The sequence below is a fragment of the Myxocyprinus asiaticus genome, chromosome 2, assembly GCF_019703515.2.
Source record: "Myxocyprinus asiaticus isolate MX2 ecotype Aquarium Trade chromosome 2, UBuf_Myxa_2, whole genome shotgun sequence".
Taxonomy (NCBI): domain Eukaryota; kingdom Metazoa; phylum Chordata; class Actinopteri; order Cypriniformes; family Catostomidae; genus Myxocyprinus; species Myxocyprinus asiaticus.
The window spans coordinates 20,974,361-20,995,021 of NC_059345.1; the positions used below are offsets into that span (position 1 = coordinate 20,974,361).

At 43.2% G+C, this 20,661-nt stretch overlaps 1 protein-coding gene across 1 annotated transcript in view; it reads left to right on the forward strand.

Annotated features, from left to right (window-relative positions):
- The first annotated feature begins 1,838 nt into the window (after nucleotides 1-1,838).
- tnfsf12 (TNF superfamily member 12) overlaps nucleotides 1,839-20,661 on the forward strand; it is a 32,621-nt gene continuing 13,798 nt past the window's right edge. The window contains exons 1-4 of the mRNA XM_051725083.1: nucleotides 1,839-1,997; nucleotides 2,974-3,025; nucleotides 3,868-3,969; nucleotides 4,055-4,095. Coding sequence (XP_051581043.1) covers nucleotides 1,935-1,997; nucleotides 2,974-3,025; nucleotides 3,868-3,969; nucleotides 4,055-4,095 — 258 coding nt within the window. The 5' untranslated portion in view covers nucleotides 1,839-1,934. The remainder of the gene's footprint in view (nucleotides 1,998-2,973; nucleotides 3,026-3,867; nucleotides 3,970-4,054; nucleotides 4,096-20,661) is intronic.

Here is a 20,661-nt window from a genome sequence, read left to right on the forward strand (position 1 = left end):
AAGGAGGGCAGAGTCACATGGGGTAACCTCCTTGTGTTGGAGGGGTGGGCAGGGCAGGCCTTCCATTCTATAGTTGGGCAGAGATGTGCTGCAACTGCTTCTTCAATAGGTAGAAGTTCAAATATCCCTTCTCCTCTGCATGGTCCACTTTCATTAGAACTGCAGCTCCTCCTATCTGGATGTGAGATGAGTAGGGTGCATGTCAGGTCTTCGTGAGCTCTGTGTGGACCTCTGGAAAATATGGTGCATTTTGACTCTTTTTAGAACTTTTAACGTTCCGTGGACGGATTATATATAAAGGATACAGCTCCTGCCGGAGGGGTAACCTCCTTGTGGTCGCTATAATGTGGTTCGTTCTCGGTGGGTTGAGCGTGGATACCACGGTGGATGGCGTGAAACCTCCACACGCGTTATGTCTCAATGGCAACGCATGATAAGATGCGTGGGTTGATGGTCTCAGACGCGGACAGCTGGGATTCTTCCTCCGCCACCCGGACTGAGGCAAATCGTTACATGACCATGAGGACTTAAAAGCTCATTGGGAATTGGGTATTCCAAAAAAAAAAGAAATGGTGATTGAGTGCCAGCTTATATAGCCCAACTGTGCCTAAAAGGGCAGGGCTCAAACACTATTGCCAATCATAGAATTTGCATTATTATACAAGGGCTTCAATTAGGTCTTTGGAGAAGGAATTCCACAAAAGCATTTACTGCAATGTCGAGTGAACCGTCATCGAAAAGGAACAACATTTTCCATCATTATATGTGACGGCACAAGAATGATAAAATAGATAGTTAACGCATTAAGTACACACATAATGTGCAGATGTCCTCTCTATTTTGTTGTATTGGTGTTAAAAGCCTTCTTGTCTTCGTCAATAAGGCACATCACATTGTATTTACGACTTCCAATCAAACCATTTTGTACAGTTACAGTGCCAGTAAAAATAAAATCATCTTCTGTATAATAATTATACAAGAAGTTTAAAATAGTTTTAGATTAAGTTTTGCCGAAGTGGCTTTCAATGCAAGTCAGTCCACTGGACGGCCAACTTTAAAATTGAAATGCTCCCAGGCATCTATATTCTATGGATTCAAGCAGCATAAAAGTACAGCTCCAATCTACTTGAATGGGAAACGACCGAAATCTCCAAAACGGTTGGTCAAGATATCTATCTAAGAACTTATTTTAAATCAGCAGTCAAATCTGACAACAATGGTATCATATAAATTGTATTTCTTTAGCTCAGATCACGCAAAAATAAATAAATAAATAAATAATAATAATAATAATTATATATATATATATATATATATATATATATATATATATATATATATATATATATATATATATATCCTCCTCCCCCCCCCCCCCTCCTCAGGCTGGTCCAGCTAATGCGCATGCGCGTTCTCGAGTTGACTTACAGGCTGACTGACTGACGTCTCTGTATCTAAAAGATGAGTGGCTCTTTTACCTGTAAGGAGGGACTTCCTTCCACATCAAAGTTATTCAAACATATAGTTTAATTGTGGTAGTAAAACTGAAAGTAACTTGAAACAGCTGTACACGAGTCATTATCACATAACTTGTGAATAAAGAGAAACAAGATTCTGTGGAACAGTTATTCTCACAATAGTGTGCATTTATTTAGAATAATATATCTAATAAAAACATTCATACATCAAATTAAATAAATACCAGTCCAATTTTAAATTATCGGTTGATGTAAAAGGTTTCATTACATATGTCGCCGTAGTAGCACATGGTGGATGAGCTGTATTATCAGATCACAACGTGCAGATGGCGCTGTTTCAACATTTTATTATCCTGCCGCGTGAGAGTCGGTTTAACATAAACACACCGCTTTCGTTTTTCCACGTTGACAAAAGCTGAAAATGTGTTCTTATGTGTGGTATTATTATCGAGCAGGATGGATTTCACATTACGGGCCGCCACGCTTGAGGACTGTAAGGACATCTCGCGGATGATACTAGTGAGTCAGTCGATGCGTGCATATCTTAAAACACATGCGTCAGTTTCTGTTTTTAGACTAAATATATTGAAACGCTGATCTGTTGCGTCACTGACAGCATGCGCAGTCATTCGTAATCATCCAAACACTGGCGTAGTGTATCATCCGTAATAACATCAATGTTGATGAATGAAAGAGTAAAGCATATTCAATCTTATAATTCACTCTCACTGAGCCTAGCGGATGGAATTTGAAATGCCCGACAACGTGCTACAGCTGCAGCAGAGACTTTTGTGTCTTTGATCGTAAATGTGCAATGACATCATGGAGATGTACATAAAAGAATGAAATTCACATCGTAGTGCAACAATAACAGCAGGCTTGTCACTAACAAGTCATGTCCTTAAACCCTTTAAAAAAAAATGATTACATTTTCTTGCACAACATGGACCTCATTACTAAATATGCAATGTAAATTAACTTATTATTTTAATTTTAATTAAATGATCATTAAATTCTAAACATGTAGATACTTTCATAATGGGGAAAAAAATTAAATAAAAACAAAGTGTGTATGCAAATCCTGCATCCACTGTCAATGTTGCTTTTAGGCAATAGGTACACACCATAAAGCAAATCCTTTTAACAGTATATTTTTTATATGACTCTAAATGTTTTATAATGAAATTGAGTCACTAACAAATATGAATCACATTTTCGATATTGCTTTTCGAAAGAATAGGCTATTGCTTTTTTCAGAGAAAATGTGCCACATGGAAATCTTCATGCCAAAAGAATATTTTAAAATGACTGAATATTATTTATTTATTTTTTCTTTATTGGTCTATTCAAAGTCATCCCTACATTATTAACCACTTTATTGCCATCATAAATGCATTATGTGCTTGCAAAATATGTAAGAAAATGGGTTTGTTACTCTCAGGAAATCATGCAATACATGGTTAAACTATTTCTAATATCAAATCCTTCACACTAGGAATTGGCAGAACACGAGAAAGTTTCTGACCAGATCAAGATTACACAAAGAGGTATGAATATGTATCATATTTTACCAATCAAAATGTAATAATATATGCTTGGCAGAAGTCATGTTGAGGACTACTTGGGTAATAATTTGGAGCTGATAACAATCTCGCTTCTTTACTTTAGATCTGGAGCAGGACTGATTCTTTAAAACCCCTTTTTTCCATGGAATTATTTGTGAAGTACCAGAGCATCTTAAATCCAAAGATGGTGAGGGAAAAAATAATCTAATTTAGTAAAACATCAGCTACGAGTCACACATTATACTCATCACTTTCCTGCTGCACCGCTTTGCATAAGGATAAATAGTTTATCTAATTAGCATTTGTTGACGTCATTAGCCTAGGGGTTCACATACTTTTTCCAGTCTATACTGTGAATGTTTGAATTTTGTATTCAATGTACAAGAACAATACAATAATTTGTGTTTTATTAGTTAAAACACATTGTGTTTGTTCATTATTGTAACTTAGATAAAGATCAAACCAGATTATACATGAATGCAGGTAATTCCAAAGGGTTCACATACTTTTTCTTGCCACTGTATGTTGTGACATTTACTTGTGTAGTTAGACTGAAAAGTGTCAGTAAGGCATAAAGCACCAAGAGAATAATGTGTAAGAATGGAGTATTAATATTGTGGTAACTATTTGCTTACATTGTGTTTACTTCTCATATCTGCTGTAGAGTGTTGTTTTTAATTGGTGTAAACATTTTGGATTTTAGCCATTTAGAAGACACAGATGATTGATGTGCTGAACATAAGTGTTTAGTTTGATCAGAACATTGTCACTATTAAGAGTCTGTCATGGATTTATGTAGTGTGTATGTATTTGTGTCATTACAGGTCATACGAAGATTGGTTACTCTCTTTATTTCTACACATATAGCTCATGGAAAGGCCGGGCGGTGTACATGGAGGATTTGTATGTGATGCAAGAGTTCAGAGGTAATTAATGTTTATTTGGATTTAAAATAAATTGTATTGCCCTTGTCTGATTAAGGATTTTCTATATTTTATTTTGTTTTTTCAGGTAAAGGCATTGGAAAGGCTCTAATGGCCAAAGTTGCCCAGGTGAGTGTAGTTTATTTATACAGTATTCTCACTTTTTTACACTAGAGAGTATGAAAACATATTACAGTATGGAACTTGTTTAGGATACTTCATAAAAAAATCAACTGATCTTTGTATCTGTTGTTATTTAAATAATGTACCAGATTACTGTTGGTTGTTGATTTTGTTGATCTTATCTGGTTGTGATTAACCTCAGCTTGGTCTGGCTGCTGGTTGCACTCAGTTTAATTTCACTGTGTTGGACTGGAACAAGATGTCACTTGACTTCTACCTAAAGCAGGGCTGCTGGGATGTGACCTCAGACCTCGGCTATCACTGCATACGCTGTGAAGGAGATGCCCTTGAGCATTTGGCACAGGTTGACCTTTACATTTTCAGGCACATCTGTCTACCCTTGACCAGAGCTCAGAGACACAGGTTGTTTAATATGCATAGGGAAAGCAGCCAATCACAATCGGCAAAAACATGAAAAACCACACTTATCTCCTGCGATTTAGACAAGTGGTATTGCCGAGAACAACAGCCAACAGAATGTTATGTGGCAAACATTTATTTTGCTCCATTTGTTGTTGTCCATCTCTGCTGTTTGTTCCCTGTCTGTCACTCACTCGACGTTGTGTGTATGTAGTGACACTAGGGGTTCGATATTGATAGCCCTAATCACCTTTGCTTAAAATAGAAAAGGCCAATGAGCATTGGCGCGTGGAATTTGCATGCCACTCTCCGCCCCGGACATACGGGTATAAAAGGAGATGGCATGCACCACTCATTCAGATTTTTTCTTCGGAGCTGAATGCATGTATTGTGTTCGTCCCATCACCTACGCTTACGCTGCTGGATTTTACGGCGCATATCAGCAGTCACCCTTGCACGGTCGAGTGTTGTGCTTCCCCTGGGCGCTTCGGCGGCCGAGTCCACAGGTGCTAAAAGAGTATATTTTCTACTAAAATAACTGCACAAACGATTGGCGTCTTTTTAAAGATGTCCTTTCGCCTTTGTGCTACTGGATGTAGCCGTTATTTCTCCCCTCCGGATAGCCATGAAATCTGTATCGAGTGCTTGGGGTGCCAGCACACCGAGGCAGCTTTCGTGGAGGGATTATGTTCTCCTTGTGAGAACATGCCCATAAGAACGTTGTGGCTCACTTCCTTCTTCGTGAAGCAAGGAGCCACCACGGCTGCTTCCCAACCTGGTCTGTCCTGCGCTGAAGCTCAGGCGGCCGGGTCAGCGAGCACTGCGGGTGATCTGGGTGAAGACATGGGAGCGTTTCCACCGGCTCAGCCCCCGCAGAAGCAGTACGTCCCCCCTTAGTTGTCTTTCTGGCGGGGAACCTGCTCTGCCTTGCCGCGAACCACCCTCCCCGGGCACGATAAATCCAGTCATCCGCTTGGTGCCGCTAGTGTGGAGCCTGGGGGCCTGGTTAGCGCTCTCCAGTCCCTTGCGGTGGCTCATCGGGACGATTTGTTTTGGTGATCCAGTTCGCCAGACGCCCGCCCAGGTTCAGTGGCATCCTCTCCATTTCGGTGCGGAGCGAGGGTGTCCTTCTGGCGAAGGGAGCAATAGAACCCATCCCCATAGCCGAGTCACACAAGGGCTTTTACAGCCCTTAATTTATTGTGCCGGGGGGGGGGTCCAATGCCCAATTTTGGACCTGCGTGCCTTTACACAGGCTTCCGTTCAGGATGTTAACGCAGAAGTGCATTCTGGCATCAGTTCTTCAGGCCAATGGCCACGTACTTTCACGTATCAATCCTTCCTCGACACAGACCCTTTCTTCAGTTTGCCTTCGAGGGACGAGCAGACCAGTACAAGGTCCTACCCTTCGGTCTGTCCCTGTCCCCTCGCATCTTTACCAAAGTCGCAGAGGCTGCCCTGGCCCCGCTAAAGGGGAAGGGCATATGCATTCTCAATTATCTCAACGACTGGCTAATTCTAGCTCACTCGCGAGATCTATTGTGTGCACACAGGGACCTTGTGCTTCAGCACCTCGACCGACTCGGGCTTCAGGTCAACTGGGAGAAGATCTCTTTTCTTGGTATGGAGTTGGACTCGGTCACTCTCATGGCACATCTTAGGACTGATCGAGCACAGACAGTGCTGGCCTGAAAAGCTTCAGACAGAAGGTAGCGGCACCAGTGAAACAATTTCAGAGGCTCCTGGGGCATATGGCATCCTTGGCAGCAGTTCTCCCCCTCGGGTTGATGCATATGAGACCGCTTCAGCACTGGCTACAGACTAGATTCCTGAGGTGGGCATGGCTCCACGGCACCCAGCGTGTGACTATCACGCCACAGTGCCATCAGACTTTCAGACCTTGGTCAGACCTGGCATTTCTACGGGCGGGTGTTCCCTTAGAGCAGGTCTCAAGGCACGTCGTGGTCACGACAGACACCTCGAACTTGGGCTGGATCACCGTGTGCAACGGGCAAGCAGTATCGGAGCTCTGGACAGGGCCTCGACTCCAGTGGCACATCAACTGTTAAGAGTTGCTGGCAGTATTGCTGGCCCTGTGGAGGCTTCGGCTGTTGATTCAGGGCAAGCATGTGTTGGTCCGGACTGAGAACACAGCGACCATGGTGTACATAAACCGCCAAGGCGGCGTACGCTCACGTCACATGTTGCAACTTGCCCGCCACCTCCTCCTTTGGAGTCAGCAGACATTGAAGTCTCTGCTATCCACTCACCTTCCGGGCATCCTCAACCATGCAGCGGACGCGCTCTCACGGCAGGTAATGCTCCGCAGGGAGTGGAGACTTCACCCCCACGTAGTCCAGCTGATTTTGGAGAGATTCAGGGAGGCGCAGGTAGACCTGTTCGCCTCCCGAGAGTCCTCTCACTGCCCCCTTTGGTACTCCCTGTCCGAGGCTCCCATCAGCATTTTGCCTTGGCACACAGCTGGCCTCGGGGGCTACGCAAGTATGCGTTTCCTCCAGTGAGCCTCATTGCACAGACTCTGTGCAAAGTCAGGGAGGATGGGCAGCAAGTTCTGTTCGTTGCGCCGTACTGGCCCTACCGGACTTGGTTCTCAGATCTGATGCTCCTGGCAGTAGCGCCTCCCTGGCGCATTCCCTTGATGCAGGACCTTCTTACTCAGGGGCAGGGCAAGCTCCGGCACCCACGGTCAGACATCTGGAACCTCCAGGTCTGGCTCCTGGACAGGATGCGGAAGACCTAGCGGACCTTCCGCCAGCAGTGGTAAATACAATCACTCAGGCCAGAGCCCCCTCTAGGAGGTGGCTGTATGCCTTGAAGTGGCATCTCTTCGTGAACTGGTGTTCTTCCCGTGGAGAAGACACGGTTGGGTCTGTGCTGTCTTTCCTACAGGAAGGGCTGGAGAGATGGCTGTCTCCCTCTACCTTGAAGGTGTACGTGGCTGCTACAGCAGCGTATCACGATACACTGGATGGGAGACCCTCACAACAACACGACCTGATCACCAGGTTCCTCAAAGTCGTGAGGAGGTTGAATCCTCCTAGACTGCGCCTGACTCCCTCTTGAAATCCCTCTGTGGTCCTACCTGCCCTACAGAGAGCCCCCTTTGAACCCCTGGAGCAGGCAGAGCTCAGCACTTTGTCACTGAAGACAGCCCTCCTGGTGGCACTCACTTCCATCAAGAGGGTGGGGACCTACAGGCACTCTCTGTCACCAGCGAATGCCTGGAATTTGGGGTGGCACACTCTCACGTGATCTTGAGACCCCGGCCCGGTTACGTGCCCAAAGTTCCTACCACTCCCTTTCGGGACCAGGAGGTGAACCTGCAAGCACGCCCTTCAGAGGAGGAAGACCTGGCCTTGTTGTTGCCATGTCCAGTTCGCGCCCTGCACATCTATCTGGACTGCACGCAGAGCTTCAGACGCTCGGAGCAGCTCTTTGTCTGCTTTGGAGGGCAGCAGAAGGGGAAAGCTGTCTCCAAACAGAGGTTGGCCCATTGGATTGTGGATGCCATTTCCTTGGCTTACCAGTCACAAGACCTGCCATGCCCCTTGGGATTCCAGGTGCACTCCACTAGAGGTGTTGTGTCCTCCTGGGCATTGGCAAGGGGGGCCTCTCTAGCAGACATATGCAGAGCTGCGGGTTGGGCTACACCCAATACCTTTTGCGAGGTTTTACAAACTACGCATAGAACCGGTTTTGTCCCGAGTGTTATGGTTGTAACAGCAGGTAGGCCGGGCAGCCGGTTGGGTGTATCGCTTGCATTTACGCCTTTCCCCTTTTTCAAGGTGATAATTTGTGCTATTTTGTCCACAACAGTTCCCCGTAACTGGTGAACTCTGGACTCCTCTTTAAGTCTTAAGCACTGTTCGGTGACGAACTCGGCAGAGGAGTGACACCACCAGGCCCAGTGCTCGTGGTATGCCCCTTTTCAGGTGAGCCCGTGTACTTGGGCTCAGTGCTCCATATGTGATGATTCCCCTCTGGGTAATACCGTGTGATGCGTTTCTACTATTCGCTTTCCCCTCAGGTGAACCCTGTGTTTCCCCTCATCAGAGCTTCATTCTGCTTTTGCCACTGTTGCTGTGTATCTTAGATAGGGTCCTCCCGGTGGCATCATTCCATATGTGAACTTCCCCATTGATAAGTCCATGTGAGGTATTCTCCACGTTAACCTCCCTCCGGTAGGATGTGGTCTCCGTAGTGCCCTCCCTCCTGGAGAGGGAAGAGCACTTCCCAGCGTTATATCCAGAAGGTGCTCAGCGGGAAATTGCTTAACAGCAAATATCAGGAAAGGCCACCGCCTCTAGCCTCCTTGGGTAAGTGCCTCCCCCCCCTTAATGGGACTGGGGAGATGCCTTACCTAACTCACTGGAAGGTCACGATGTGGTCGAGCATTCGCTGCGAGACATGCAGCAGCTTGCCCGTGTCCACTCTTCCGTACCTCGTTACACGCTTTAGTGCCTGTGGCATTTCCTATAGGAACCCTTAGTGTCACTACATCAACACAATACTTCGAGTGAGTGACAGACAGGGAATGTCTAGGTTACTGGTGTAACCTCTGTTCCCTGATGGAGGGAATGAGACGTTGTGTCCCTCCTGCCGTGGCGCTGAACCGGCCGTTGACATGGCCGAGACTCTCTATCGGCTCCTCAGCATAAATCTGAATGAGTGGTGCACGCCATCTCCTTTTATACACGTATGTCTGGAGCGGAGATTGGCATGCAATTTCCACTCGCCAATTCTCATTGGCCTTTTCTATTTTAAGCAATGGTAATTGGGGCTCTCAAGATCGAACCCCTAGTGTCACTACATACACACAACGTCTCGTTCCCTCCATCAGGGAATAGAGGTTACACCAGTAACCTAGACGTTTTCTTTGCATCAAAAAGTGGACAAGCATTATAATCTTGAGTGCTACTGATTCAGTCTACCAATTTTAATTTTGAAGTGGCCTGGCCTGAAAACATTAGCCAAAGATTTACAAGTTGTTTTATTGAGGAACACAAACATATTGGGCATATGGTGAACATATTACAGCTTTTCCACCAGAGTGGAAAGAGTGGATATGAACGTGGGTTACATTTAGTGCTGTTACTATTGTTTATCATTGTTTGTTTTGCTTATTATGTTTAGAATTTTGAAAGTTGCTCATATCCATTATAAAGAGAGCTATTTAAGTATTTTGTGTCATTTTATTTGTACATTTAAATGTATTCAAACTTCTAGTGAGACTTACAAGTTCACTTTGTTTAAATTGGAAACACTTAATTTTCTCTTAAATGCTCTTGCACTATATAGTAATACAGTATATGATGAACTGATTGGTAGAGTACACGATTGTAAAAGGCAATTTTTACTTTATTTTCTCCCAAAACACTAAACAGCTGAGCAGCAAAAACCACTGCAGTACTTCCCTTAACACTTGTTTGTCACCAGTGTTGGGTGTATCTGCTTATAAAGTAATTAGTTACTGTAATCTAATTACTTTTAAGTAAAAAAAATAAAATTGTGTAACACATTACATTTTAAATTCTTGTAATCATATTACAGTTACTGACTTTCAGTGAAAGTAATTACTTTAAAACACATTACTTGCGTTAAAGTAATACGTATAATACATTTTAAATATGAGTTCATGTGTTTCTGTGACAGCTGAAGGGTGTGTGACAATGAATGAGGAAGAAATATAGACATTTTGAATTTGAGTAGAAAACCAAAAACTTAAATAGGACAAGTTATTTAGAAAGTAGCTTAAAAGTAAAAAAAAATTGTAATGTAATTCTTTTTTTTTTTGTTTTGTTTTTTTGGATTAATGTCTAAAGTTTGGTTTTGAGGTAATTTGATCTAGTATTTAATATTTTTTCAAATGTTGCAAATGTATGTAAATAATGAGAATCCTTGAAATTATCACATTATTTTAAGACAAAATGCTTATTTATCGTTTTCAATTTTGTTCAAGGTCATTAAATCAAAAGTTTGTTTAATAACTGTCCAATAAGTGAAAAGCTAGTATTTGGGTAAAATGCCTCCCTGTTGCAGGGGTACATTGTTTTTCTTAAATGGGGTGAATAGATTTGTTATGAAAAATTTTCAAAGTGGGCTTATATTGACTGATCCAGTCACTGTGGAGATTAATTTGTTTATAGAATACTTGAGATGTTGTGAAATGCCAAATGTGATTGAAATTAACAGAAAATGGTTGACCCTTTTCTGAAGTGGTTATTTTTAATATTTTGCATTATCTTAGTTTGTTACTCAAAAAAAAAGCATCTTGCTGTCTCAGAAGTTGACAAATTTTGCCCTATAACTATTGTACCTATACTGTATACACGTTATCACTAAAACACCCCTGGCGGCCTTTTTCCCCCAGTGTGTGGGCCTTTTACCCCAAGTATTTACCCCAAGCCACCTTTTTTAAAAATAAATAAATTGTAATCAAAACAACCCTTCTGTTATTATTTCTTTTCACACAAATGATGTTGCCCCATCAATATTTTTATAGTCCTGTGTAACAGAGTTCATAATTTCATGGTAAATGCAGGAGTCAGGAGGCAGTGTAACAGTCAACGCGAGTATTTTTATTACTCTTTTATGCGTCAGGCAAAACTTAAACAAAAGGTGCTCTTTGTGGCCAACTAAACATACAGACAAGTCAAATGAGAGTTCACAACAATATTCATAGTCACACACAGCCGACTCTCTCTCTGCTTCCTCTTTCTGCCGACTGATGCCCTTGTTGGCTTTTTCAGGTCTCCCTCTGCCATCACTGTAACAAGAGACAGGTGTTAATGATAATGACAGCCCAGGTGACGAGCCTTACTGCTCTCCCGCAGACAGACACGACCACGCCTCCATCCCCACATATCCCCACCGCCCGACTCAGGCCGGGGCAATATCCGGCCTGCCAATCGTGCAGGCCATTATCACCGTGGATTTGTTAACCTGGGGCCACACCTGTCTGTGACCCAAGTGGAACCCCAGATACCAAACTTTCACCCACCCAATTGCGCACTTCTTCGGGTTGTCTGTGAGTCCCGTCTGTCGCGGCGACCTCAGGACGCTCTCAAATGTTGCATATGCTGCCGCCAATTATTACTATATATATATATAATAATGTCGTCTAAATATGCCGTATGTGGTCTGAGAATTTTGTCCATGAGATGCTGAAACGTGGCTGGAGCCCCAAACAAACTGAAAGGAAGGGTCACGAATTGGTGTAAGCCGAATGGTGTGGAAAATGCCATTTTCTCTCGGGAGATTGGAGTTAAAGGGATCTGCCAATAACCCTTTAAGTCCAGTGTCGAATAAAATTGAGCCACGCCCAACCGATCGAGCAGTTCGTCAATCTGAGGCATTGGGTACATGTCAAATTTGGACACCGCGTTCACTTTGCAATAGTCTACACCGAACTGGACCGACCCGTCACTCTTAGGTACCAGAACCACCGGGCTGGCCCAATTACTGTGTGACTCTTCTATCATGCCCATATCAAGCATTGCCTCTAATTCTTCCTTAACAAACGTGTTCAGGAAGGCGATGGGGTGGTTACGAACCACCACCCCCGAGGTGGTCTCGATATGGTGTTCTGTGAGGTTCATGCGACCGGGGAGAGGCAAGAACACGTCCGCAAATTCCGTTTGCAACTTGGCCATGTCTGTGAGCTGCAGCGGTGAGAGGTGGTCTCCACAAGGGAATGGGGTGAATGAATTTGGTTTGAGAGTCACCTCCGGCCCAAGCTCTGCCCTCTCGGGGAATACTGTCACTAAGGCCACAGGGACCGCCTCCCTCCATGATTTTAGGAGGTTGAGATCGTAAACTTGACATGCTCCGCCCCTATCCATTCGCTTAACCTCATAATCGAGATCTCCGACTTGCTGTGTGACCTCAAAGGGCCCTTGCCACTTGGCGAATAATTTAGAGCTTGAGGTGGGCAGTAATACAAGCACTTTATCTACCAGTGCGAATTCCCGTAGTCAAGTGCCTCTGTCATACAGTCGGCTTTGACGTTCCTGAGCTTGGAGCAAATTCTTGTGTTAACCAACCCAAAGTGTGGAGTTTTGATCTAAGATCAAGAACATACTGGGGAAGTTACGTGGCACTATGCGAGGTTCGGACGTGTGACACTTTACTGGTTTTAATGCTTTATGTGTCATAAACCGGTGGGATTCGATATGCTCTGTTCCTTAATTGTTCTATGAAGAAAATGTCAAAGAATTCAAAATCCTCGGGCTCTGGAGACATTAAAAGACACTTACATTCTCAAGCTGAGGCCCCTGAGCAACAGGCCGAGAGCCCGGTACTCAATTTGGCTGCTGTGGTGGAAGAGATTCAGCGTCAACTGTCGAACATGACGGCAATGCTGATGAAGGTCATTGCTGACTTGGAGGATCTTGCTGCAATACGTCGATCGATCACTGCCATGGAGACGAAATTCACTGAGTTGGTTACAAGAGTGTCGGATGTTGAGAAACGGATTATCTGGAGTTATCGGAGAGGGAATTGGCTGCTAACCCGTTAGCGCCCTTGAGAATCGTAACCAGCGAAACAACATCCGAATTGTTGGAATTCCTGAAGATGAAGAAGGGCGAGATATGGTGAAATTCCTTGACGAGCTCTTCCCGAGTCTGCTTGACATAACAGGCCATAAGCTGGAAATTGAGCGAGCTCACGGAGTCCTGGCTCGTAGATCCGCGGAGGGAGACAGGCCCCGATCAATTCTGGCCAAATTTCTGAGATCATCCGATAAAGATCTTGTGTTACGCAAGGCGAGGAGTAAAGAAAGGCTTTCTTGGAAGAACCACAGCATTTGCTTGTTCCCAGACTTTGAGAATTCGACAAGAGAGAAACATGATCGATTCAAGGAATGCAAGAAACTCTTACATCAAAGGAAAGTCGCTTTTGCGCTGATGTTCCCCACCAAGTTGAGAATAGATTCTAAGGATGGCCGCAAAATATTTACATGCCCACAGCAATTGATGTCCTTTATAAAGTCAATGGAATGAGATAATTGTGTGATGCTCTCAATGCAGCTGAGTGGACCTGACTCACTGAACATTCACTTGACTGTCCGAGGAAACTGAGTGCCTTATGTGTTTCTTTTTGTGTTGGTTCCACCTAGTGGCTGGACTTAGTTTTGTGGAATAACACTCCTTCGGGACAGTTTGTGGATGAATCTGCAAGTTCTTTGTGCTTATGTCTCCTATTGGATGGAGTTTGTTTTGTGGAATATTTCTTGCAAACATTGGAGTGATTAGGGCATTTGTTCCACTCATGTAACAGCCGAGTGGGACTGACTCACTGAACATTCTCTTGACTGTCTGAGGAAACTGAGCACCTATTTTGTTTCTTTTTGTGTTGGTTCCACCTAGCGGCTGGAGTTTGTTTTGTGGAATAACACTCCTTCGGGACAGTATGTGGATGAATCTGCACATTCTTTGTGCTAACACCAGACTTGAGCAATCCATCGGCAAAGTTGTAGTGGGGACTCTCGTAGGCGTACATGGACTGTTTGAGTTTAGACGGATGGACGCCGGTTGGCACCGTCGGTTAATGCGCACGTTTTTCTTTTTCTGTTTTTTTTTTTTTTTTTTTTTCTGGGGGATGTTCGGGGGTTGATTGTTGCACCAATGTTGGAATATGGTCTTTATAATTTTATTTTTGACACACAATCTATTTTTTTCTCACATGCCAAAATGTCAGATGTTAATATGAGTGGATTGTCTCTCTCCACGTAGAATGTGAATGGGTTGGGGCACCCCATAAAAAGAAAGAAGGTTATTTATTTTCTTAAACTTAAGAAATGTGATAGTGTTTCTTCAAGAAATGCATCTTTTCCCACAGGAAGCTGAAAAATTGGGAATATATGGGGTGGACATATTTTATTTAGTACTGGTTCAAGTAAGAGCATCTACAATTCAAATGTCTCAAACAGATTAAAGATAAATTAAGAAGAGTCATTATTGTTTTAGCAGAAATTCAGGGGCAAAGGTTGATTTTGGCTAATATTTACGCACCTAACACTGATGATCAGGGCTTTTTATAGATCTTGAAGGGATGTTGCAAGCTGTTGGCACCCCTCATGATATAATATTGGGAGGAGACTTTTTTGATGGACTCAGTGAAGTCATAAGTGAAGCAAAAGTGTGTAAGCCTCCTAGAGCAACATTGACGTTTCACAGGATGTATAAAAATCTTGGTCTTACAGATATTTGGAGACTTTTGAATCCATCTGGTATGGACCCATCATTTTTCTCATAAGTACATAAGATTTATTCTAGAAAATATTTTTTTTTTTATGTATCCAAGTCCCTCATTTCATCTGTTGTGGATTGCTCAATTGGAAACATCTTAGTCTCAGATCACACCTTGGTGAGTTTAGAGGTGTTGCCACATTTGGAGAAAAAGAAACCATATACTTGGCGCTTTAATGTATCCCTTTTGCAAAATCCTGAATTCCAACAAATGTTAAAGGCTGAAATCAATGTTTATATGGAGACCAGCTGGTCCTCAGTATCCTCTGTGGGCATGGCTTGAGAGGCACTTAAGGCGGTTCTTAGGGGTCGGATCATACAGTTTTCCTCATTCATAAAAAAATCCAAAGTACGAGAACTCGTAGAGTTGGAAGGGAATATTAAAAATGCCGAAGCAGAGCTGAATCGCCGAATGTCGTCTGATGGTCTCTGAATTGACCCGATTGAAATACAGATAAAATACTATTTTGTCACAGAAGGTGGAATTTTGGCTATTCAGGGCAAGACAGTCATACTTTGAGTCGGGAAAAGGCAGGAAAACTTCTGGCTAGATATATAAAACAGAGTCTTTTTCTACCATTCCTTCAGTGAAATCTGCTGGTGGTGAAATATTTTCCTCAGCCATTGATATTAATAATGCTTTTAAAGAGTTCTATCTTGATCTCTATAGTTCCATGTCGTCATCCACTGATGAGGATATTAGAAACTTTGTGGAACCATTAGAAATTCCTCAACTGACAGCTGAGTAAAAAAATCCTCTTGAATCTGAGATAACCTTGGAGGAGCTTGGCGAGGTAATTAAGGCCTTGCCTACAGGCAAGGCTACAGGGCCAGATGGTTTTGCCATTGAATTTTTTAGATCTTATGCTACAGAACTGACTCCACTTTTGCTAGAAGTTTATATGGAATCATTAAAGAATGGAAAGCTTCCGCCAACCATGACACAAGCCCGGATCAGTCTGATTCTTAAAAAGGACAAGGATCCAAGCAAGTGTAAGAGTTACCGCCCAATTTCCCTGATCCAGCTAGACATTAAAATATTGTCAAAAATTCTGGCTAATCGATTAAGTAAAGTTACGACATCTCTTATACATATATATCAGGTGGGTTTATCCGGGGCCGCAGCTCTTCTGATGACATTAGGCGTTTCATCATTATCATGTGGTCATTGGCAAATGATCAGACTCCGGTCGCTGCCATCTCACTAATACTTTTGCCAATACTTTTATTGGATGGATTAAGTTACTTTATAGACACCCGGTAGTGGTGGTACAAACAAATGGATTAATTTCCGATTATTTTACTCTGGATAGGACTCTCTTTCCCCATTACTGTTCTGTCTTGCCCTGGAACCATTAGCAGCCGCAATAAGAAAGGAAGATGATTTTCCAGGGGTGGTGGCAGGAGGTATGGCGCATACGCTCAGAATATTATCACAGATGATATTTTGTTATTTGTCTCTGACCCTATTAGATCTGCCTCCACAGAATTATTAATTCCTTTTCTAAGTTCTCAGGCTACAGAGTCAGTTGGTCTGAAAGTCCGAAGCTTTGGCTCTGACAGCGTTTTGACCAGTAATGGCTTTTCAGCCAGGTGCCTTCCAGTGGCCCTAACAGGGCATTAAGTATTTGGGCATTTTATTCCCAGCAAATTTGTCTGATTTAGTAATTTGTACCCTTTAATAAAAAGGTTTTCGAGTGATGTGGGCAGGTGGGCTTCATTACATTTATCTATGATTGGGAAGGTTAATGTTGTTAAAATGAATTGTATTCCAAAATGTAACTACCTGCTACAATCTCTCCCTGTAGATGTATCCCACTCTTATTTTAAGCAGTTTGATAGCATAGCGAAGTCCTTCATTTGGAATGGTAAACGTCCCAGATTACATTTCAGTAAGTTACATAGGCCGATTGACAAAGGTGGGCTAGGCCTACCCAAGATTTTGTTTTATTATTATGCGTTGGGTCTCAGACATTTGGCTCATTGGTCACTTCCACCTGAGAGAGCCACTCCCTGGTTTTGTATTGAACAGGAAGTTCTTGCCCCTATTTCTCCATTGCAAAGCCTATCAAATTAATTGTAGAAGTTAAGTTACACCCCGTTATCTCACATTTGCACTCGGTATGGACAAAAGTGTCCAGAGTGTTTAATTCGGACATTTGAATAAATGTTGCCTTGAGCATATGGCAGAATCCAAAATTATGTATTAAAAAGTCCCTTTTCTGCTGGTCAGAGGGGATTGTGATGGGGGTTACTACACTCGGTGACCTATATGATAGTGGAGTGTTTAGATCTTCTGAAAATTTGGTTCAACATTTTGGGATTCCCAGATCTCATTTTATAGGTATTTACAACTGTGCCACCTGCTCTGTACTATTTTTGGGAGTAGCATACACCCCCTTAAATCGGCAGATACTCTGGAAATGGTGATAACTGCTTTTGGAAAAAGTCATGAGGCATCAGTGTATTACTCCCTGCTAATTCAGAGTCTGGGGGATGGAGCTTTAACTTCTATCAAGAGACTATGGGAGAAAGAGGTGGAGGTATAAATGTGTGTGACTATTTATATATATGTATATATAAAATATATATATTCTAAAAAAAAAATATTTTTTTTGTGTATATACTCATATGTGACCACAGTGATGTTTATTGGGGGTCAGGGGGGCGGTGGAGTCACGTGATGAGTCCCTCAAACACACGTTTGACCAAGTGAGAGTCATCGATGGTCAACAACTCCAGCCTGGCATCGCACTCACGTACCCATATTTTTAAATGATTAAAGATCGGTTGTATCGAGTGACGCAGGACACTCAAACAAAAGAAAATACAACCAGTTATTAGTACCGAATAGAAGGGGAAACCCTCTTCCAGGTGGCTCACTATATAATCCAATGGCTGGCTATTTAGGTCACGAGAAAACACTTAACCGAATAATGGCCCGTTGTTTTTGGCCAGGCATTCACGGTGATGTTCGCAAGTGGTGAGCGGCTTGCTGTGAATGTCAGTTGGTGAATCCACCGGCCACCCCAAAAGCGGCACTGCACCCTCTACCGCTAATCGAGGTCCCCTTCAAAAAATTTGCATGGACCTCATCGGGCCATTAGAGCGGACCGCACGTGGGCATCGCTTTGTATTGGTTCAGGTGGACTATGCAACACGATATCCGGAAGCAGTGCCCCTGCGCAACATCTCAGCACGTAGTTGCGGCGGCACTTTTCAGAATTATCTCCCGAGTGGGGGTTCAAAAAGAAATCCTCACTGATCAAGGCACTACCTTTATGTCATGAACACTACGCAAAGTATACGAATTGTTAGGTATTAAATTGATTCGCACCAGTGTTTACCACCCACAAACAGACAGGTTGGTGGAATGATTTAATAAAACCTCGATGCCCTGTTATTTGCAATTCAAGAGGTCCTGCAAGCCTCCACAGGGTTTTCCCCATTCAAGCTGCTGTATGAGCGTTGGGTTTGGGTGTGGCTTCTCCCCACTTCCGGGGAGCCGGAACAGGACGGAAACAGGAGGGGCAGGATTGAGAGGTAGGAGAGAAAGAGAGAGAAGACAGAGCCTTGGGTTCGCTGCCTCCCGGAAATGCCGTCATGTAGTCTTCTGCTAGCTGGAGGTCCTCTTCCAGCAACACCGGGTGGTGGCACTGGACCCACTTGGCTATCCCCCGAGGGAGCTGAGAGATGAACTACTTCAGTGTCACCAGGTCGACGATATCCACAGCGTCGGGGGTTCCCTCAGCAAGCAGCCATCTTCGACAGGCATCCCGGAGTTGTTGCGCAAAAGCAAACGGGCGGCCATGCTTCCAAAACTCCAGGGTCCTGAAGTGCTGGCGGTTCTGCTCCAGACTACGGTTGCACGATCGCCTTCTTTAGGTCTCTGTAGTTGAGGAGGCTGGCGGCAGGAAGTTGCTGGGCCGCTAGCTTCGCTTCCCCCGAGAGCAGAGGTAACAGGCAGGCCGCCCACTGGTCGGATGGCCATCTCCACACCTTGGCCGTCTTCTCAAATAATTCGAGGTAGGCCTCGGGATCATTACCCAGCCCCATCTTGATGAGGGTTACCAGGGTTGAGGGCTCCAGAGTTGCAGCTGCAGCCCCACCTCTGGTGATCAGGCTCCAGAACGCCCGATCCTCCACTTGAGCCTGGAGCAGGAGTTGGAAACGCTGTTCCTGCTCCAGTCATAAATCCATGAGGGCTTGACGTTGGTCTTGCTGGATGCTGGAGAGGGACTTGATTACTTCATCCAGTGAAGGGTCCATGATGACGTTATCCTCCAAATCCTGGGTTTCTGCACCAGTGTAACAGAGTTCATAATTTCAGGGCAAATGGAGGAGTCAGGAGGCAGCGGAACAGTCAACTTGAGTATTTTTATTACTCTTTTAGCATCAGGCAAAACTTAAACAAAAAGGGCTCTTTGTGGCCAACAAAACACACAGATGAGTTCACAACAATATTCCTAGTCACACACAGCCGACTCTCTCTCTGCTTCCTCTTTCTGCTGACTGATGCCCTTGTCAGCCTTTTCAGGTCTCCCTCTGCCATCACTATAACAAGAGACAGGTGTTAATGATAATGACAGCCCAGGTGACGAGCCTTACTGCTCTACCTCTCCCGCAGACAGACACACGACCACGCCCCCAACAAAATTATGACCTGTCAAAAAGGAACTGTTATTTTGTAGCACTTTACAAAATGCTGTGTACCCTTATTGTGAAGATAACCAGCAAAAGTTACCTTATTACAAGCTGCTGTATCCAATGTACTGTAGAGATCTGTTGTTTTCCGTTCTGAAGGCCATGAATAAAATGACATCTGTTCAGGTTTTGACTGTGTTTTTTTTATTATTATTTTTTAAATCTTGTCTAAGCAATTTAGACTGGTTTAAAGTATCTGGTTTAAAGTAATGTTGGGGGAAAAAACTAAACAGTAAAAGTTTAGTAAATTCACATTTGGGCTGCAATCACTAATAGGCAGACCGAGTACATTTGTAACACTTTTTGCTGTACTGCACAAATACAGAGCAGAATAGCCTTTTTTTCACAAGATACCTTTATCGGTCTACTAACAAAATAAATGCCAAAAACCTGCATACATTGTTCCTATTTTCTACAATTTGTGTTTAAAGACAAGGAGCGCTTTTGTTACAACTGTCGTCATACCAGGTACAGTTGTAGCACGACCCCGGGACAGTTGTAACACTCATTTTGTAATGTGCCAAATAAGGCATTATGCCTAACTTAAATGAAATATACGGACACATTTTATATTCTGTGATTGTTTTCAAATATTTCTAATGCTTGCATATGTATAATTTCTAACACATCAGCTGGAAATACTCTTAGTTTTCCTCACCCTGATACGAGGCATGCTGTGACATGCACACACATGCAAACCACAAAAATACACATTTACAATCATACTTTGACTAAATCTACTTTATAAAATAATTTACACTGCATAATTATATCTATCTTAATTCATTAATTTGTTTTGCTTATCTAAACTTTCTGACTGAATAAAAGCTAACAAAATTCTTGTTTTGGCAACCATGTTTCTTATGGCACAGGTAACAGTGATCCCCTGCTGATCAACTTGCATGCTTGCCTGATTTTCTTTGTGACTTTACATCCAAGATATCCCAAAATACATTAATAAAAGGTAGACAATTCAATAATTACAATAAGCAAAGTTTCCTTTCATGGTCATACAGAAACAATGATTTATTCACAATGAAAGAGGATTAATATAAAAAATAAATATTATTATTATATTTTCTCATCAATGTGGACTATGTTCTTCAAATTTTACACACAGAGAGAGGATACTAATGTGAATATGCATACTGAAAATTAAAGTTCAAACTTGCATTAG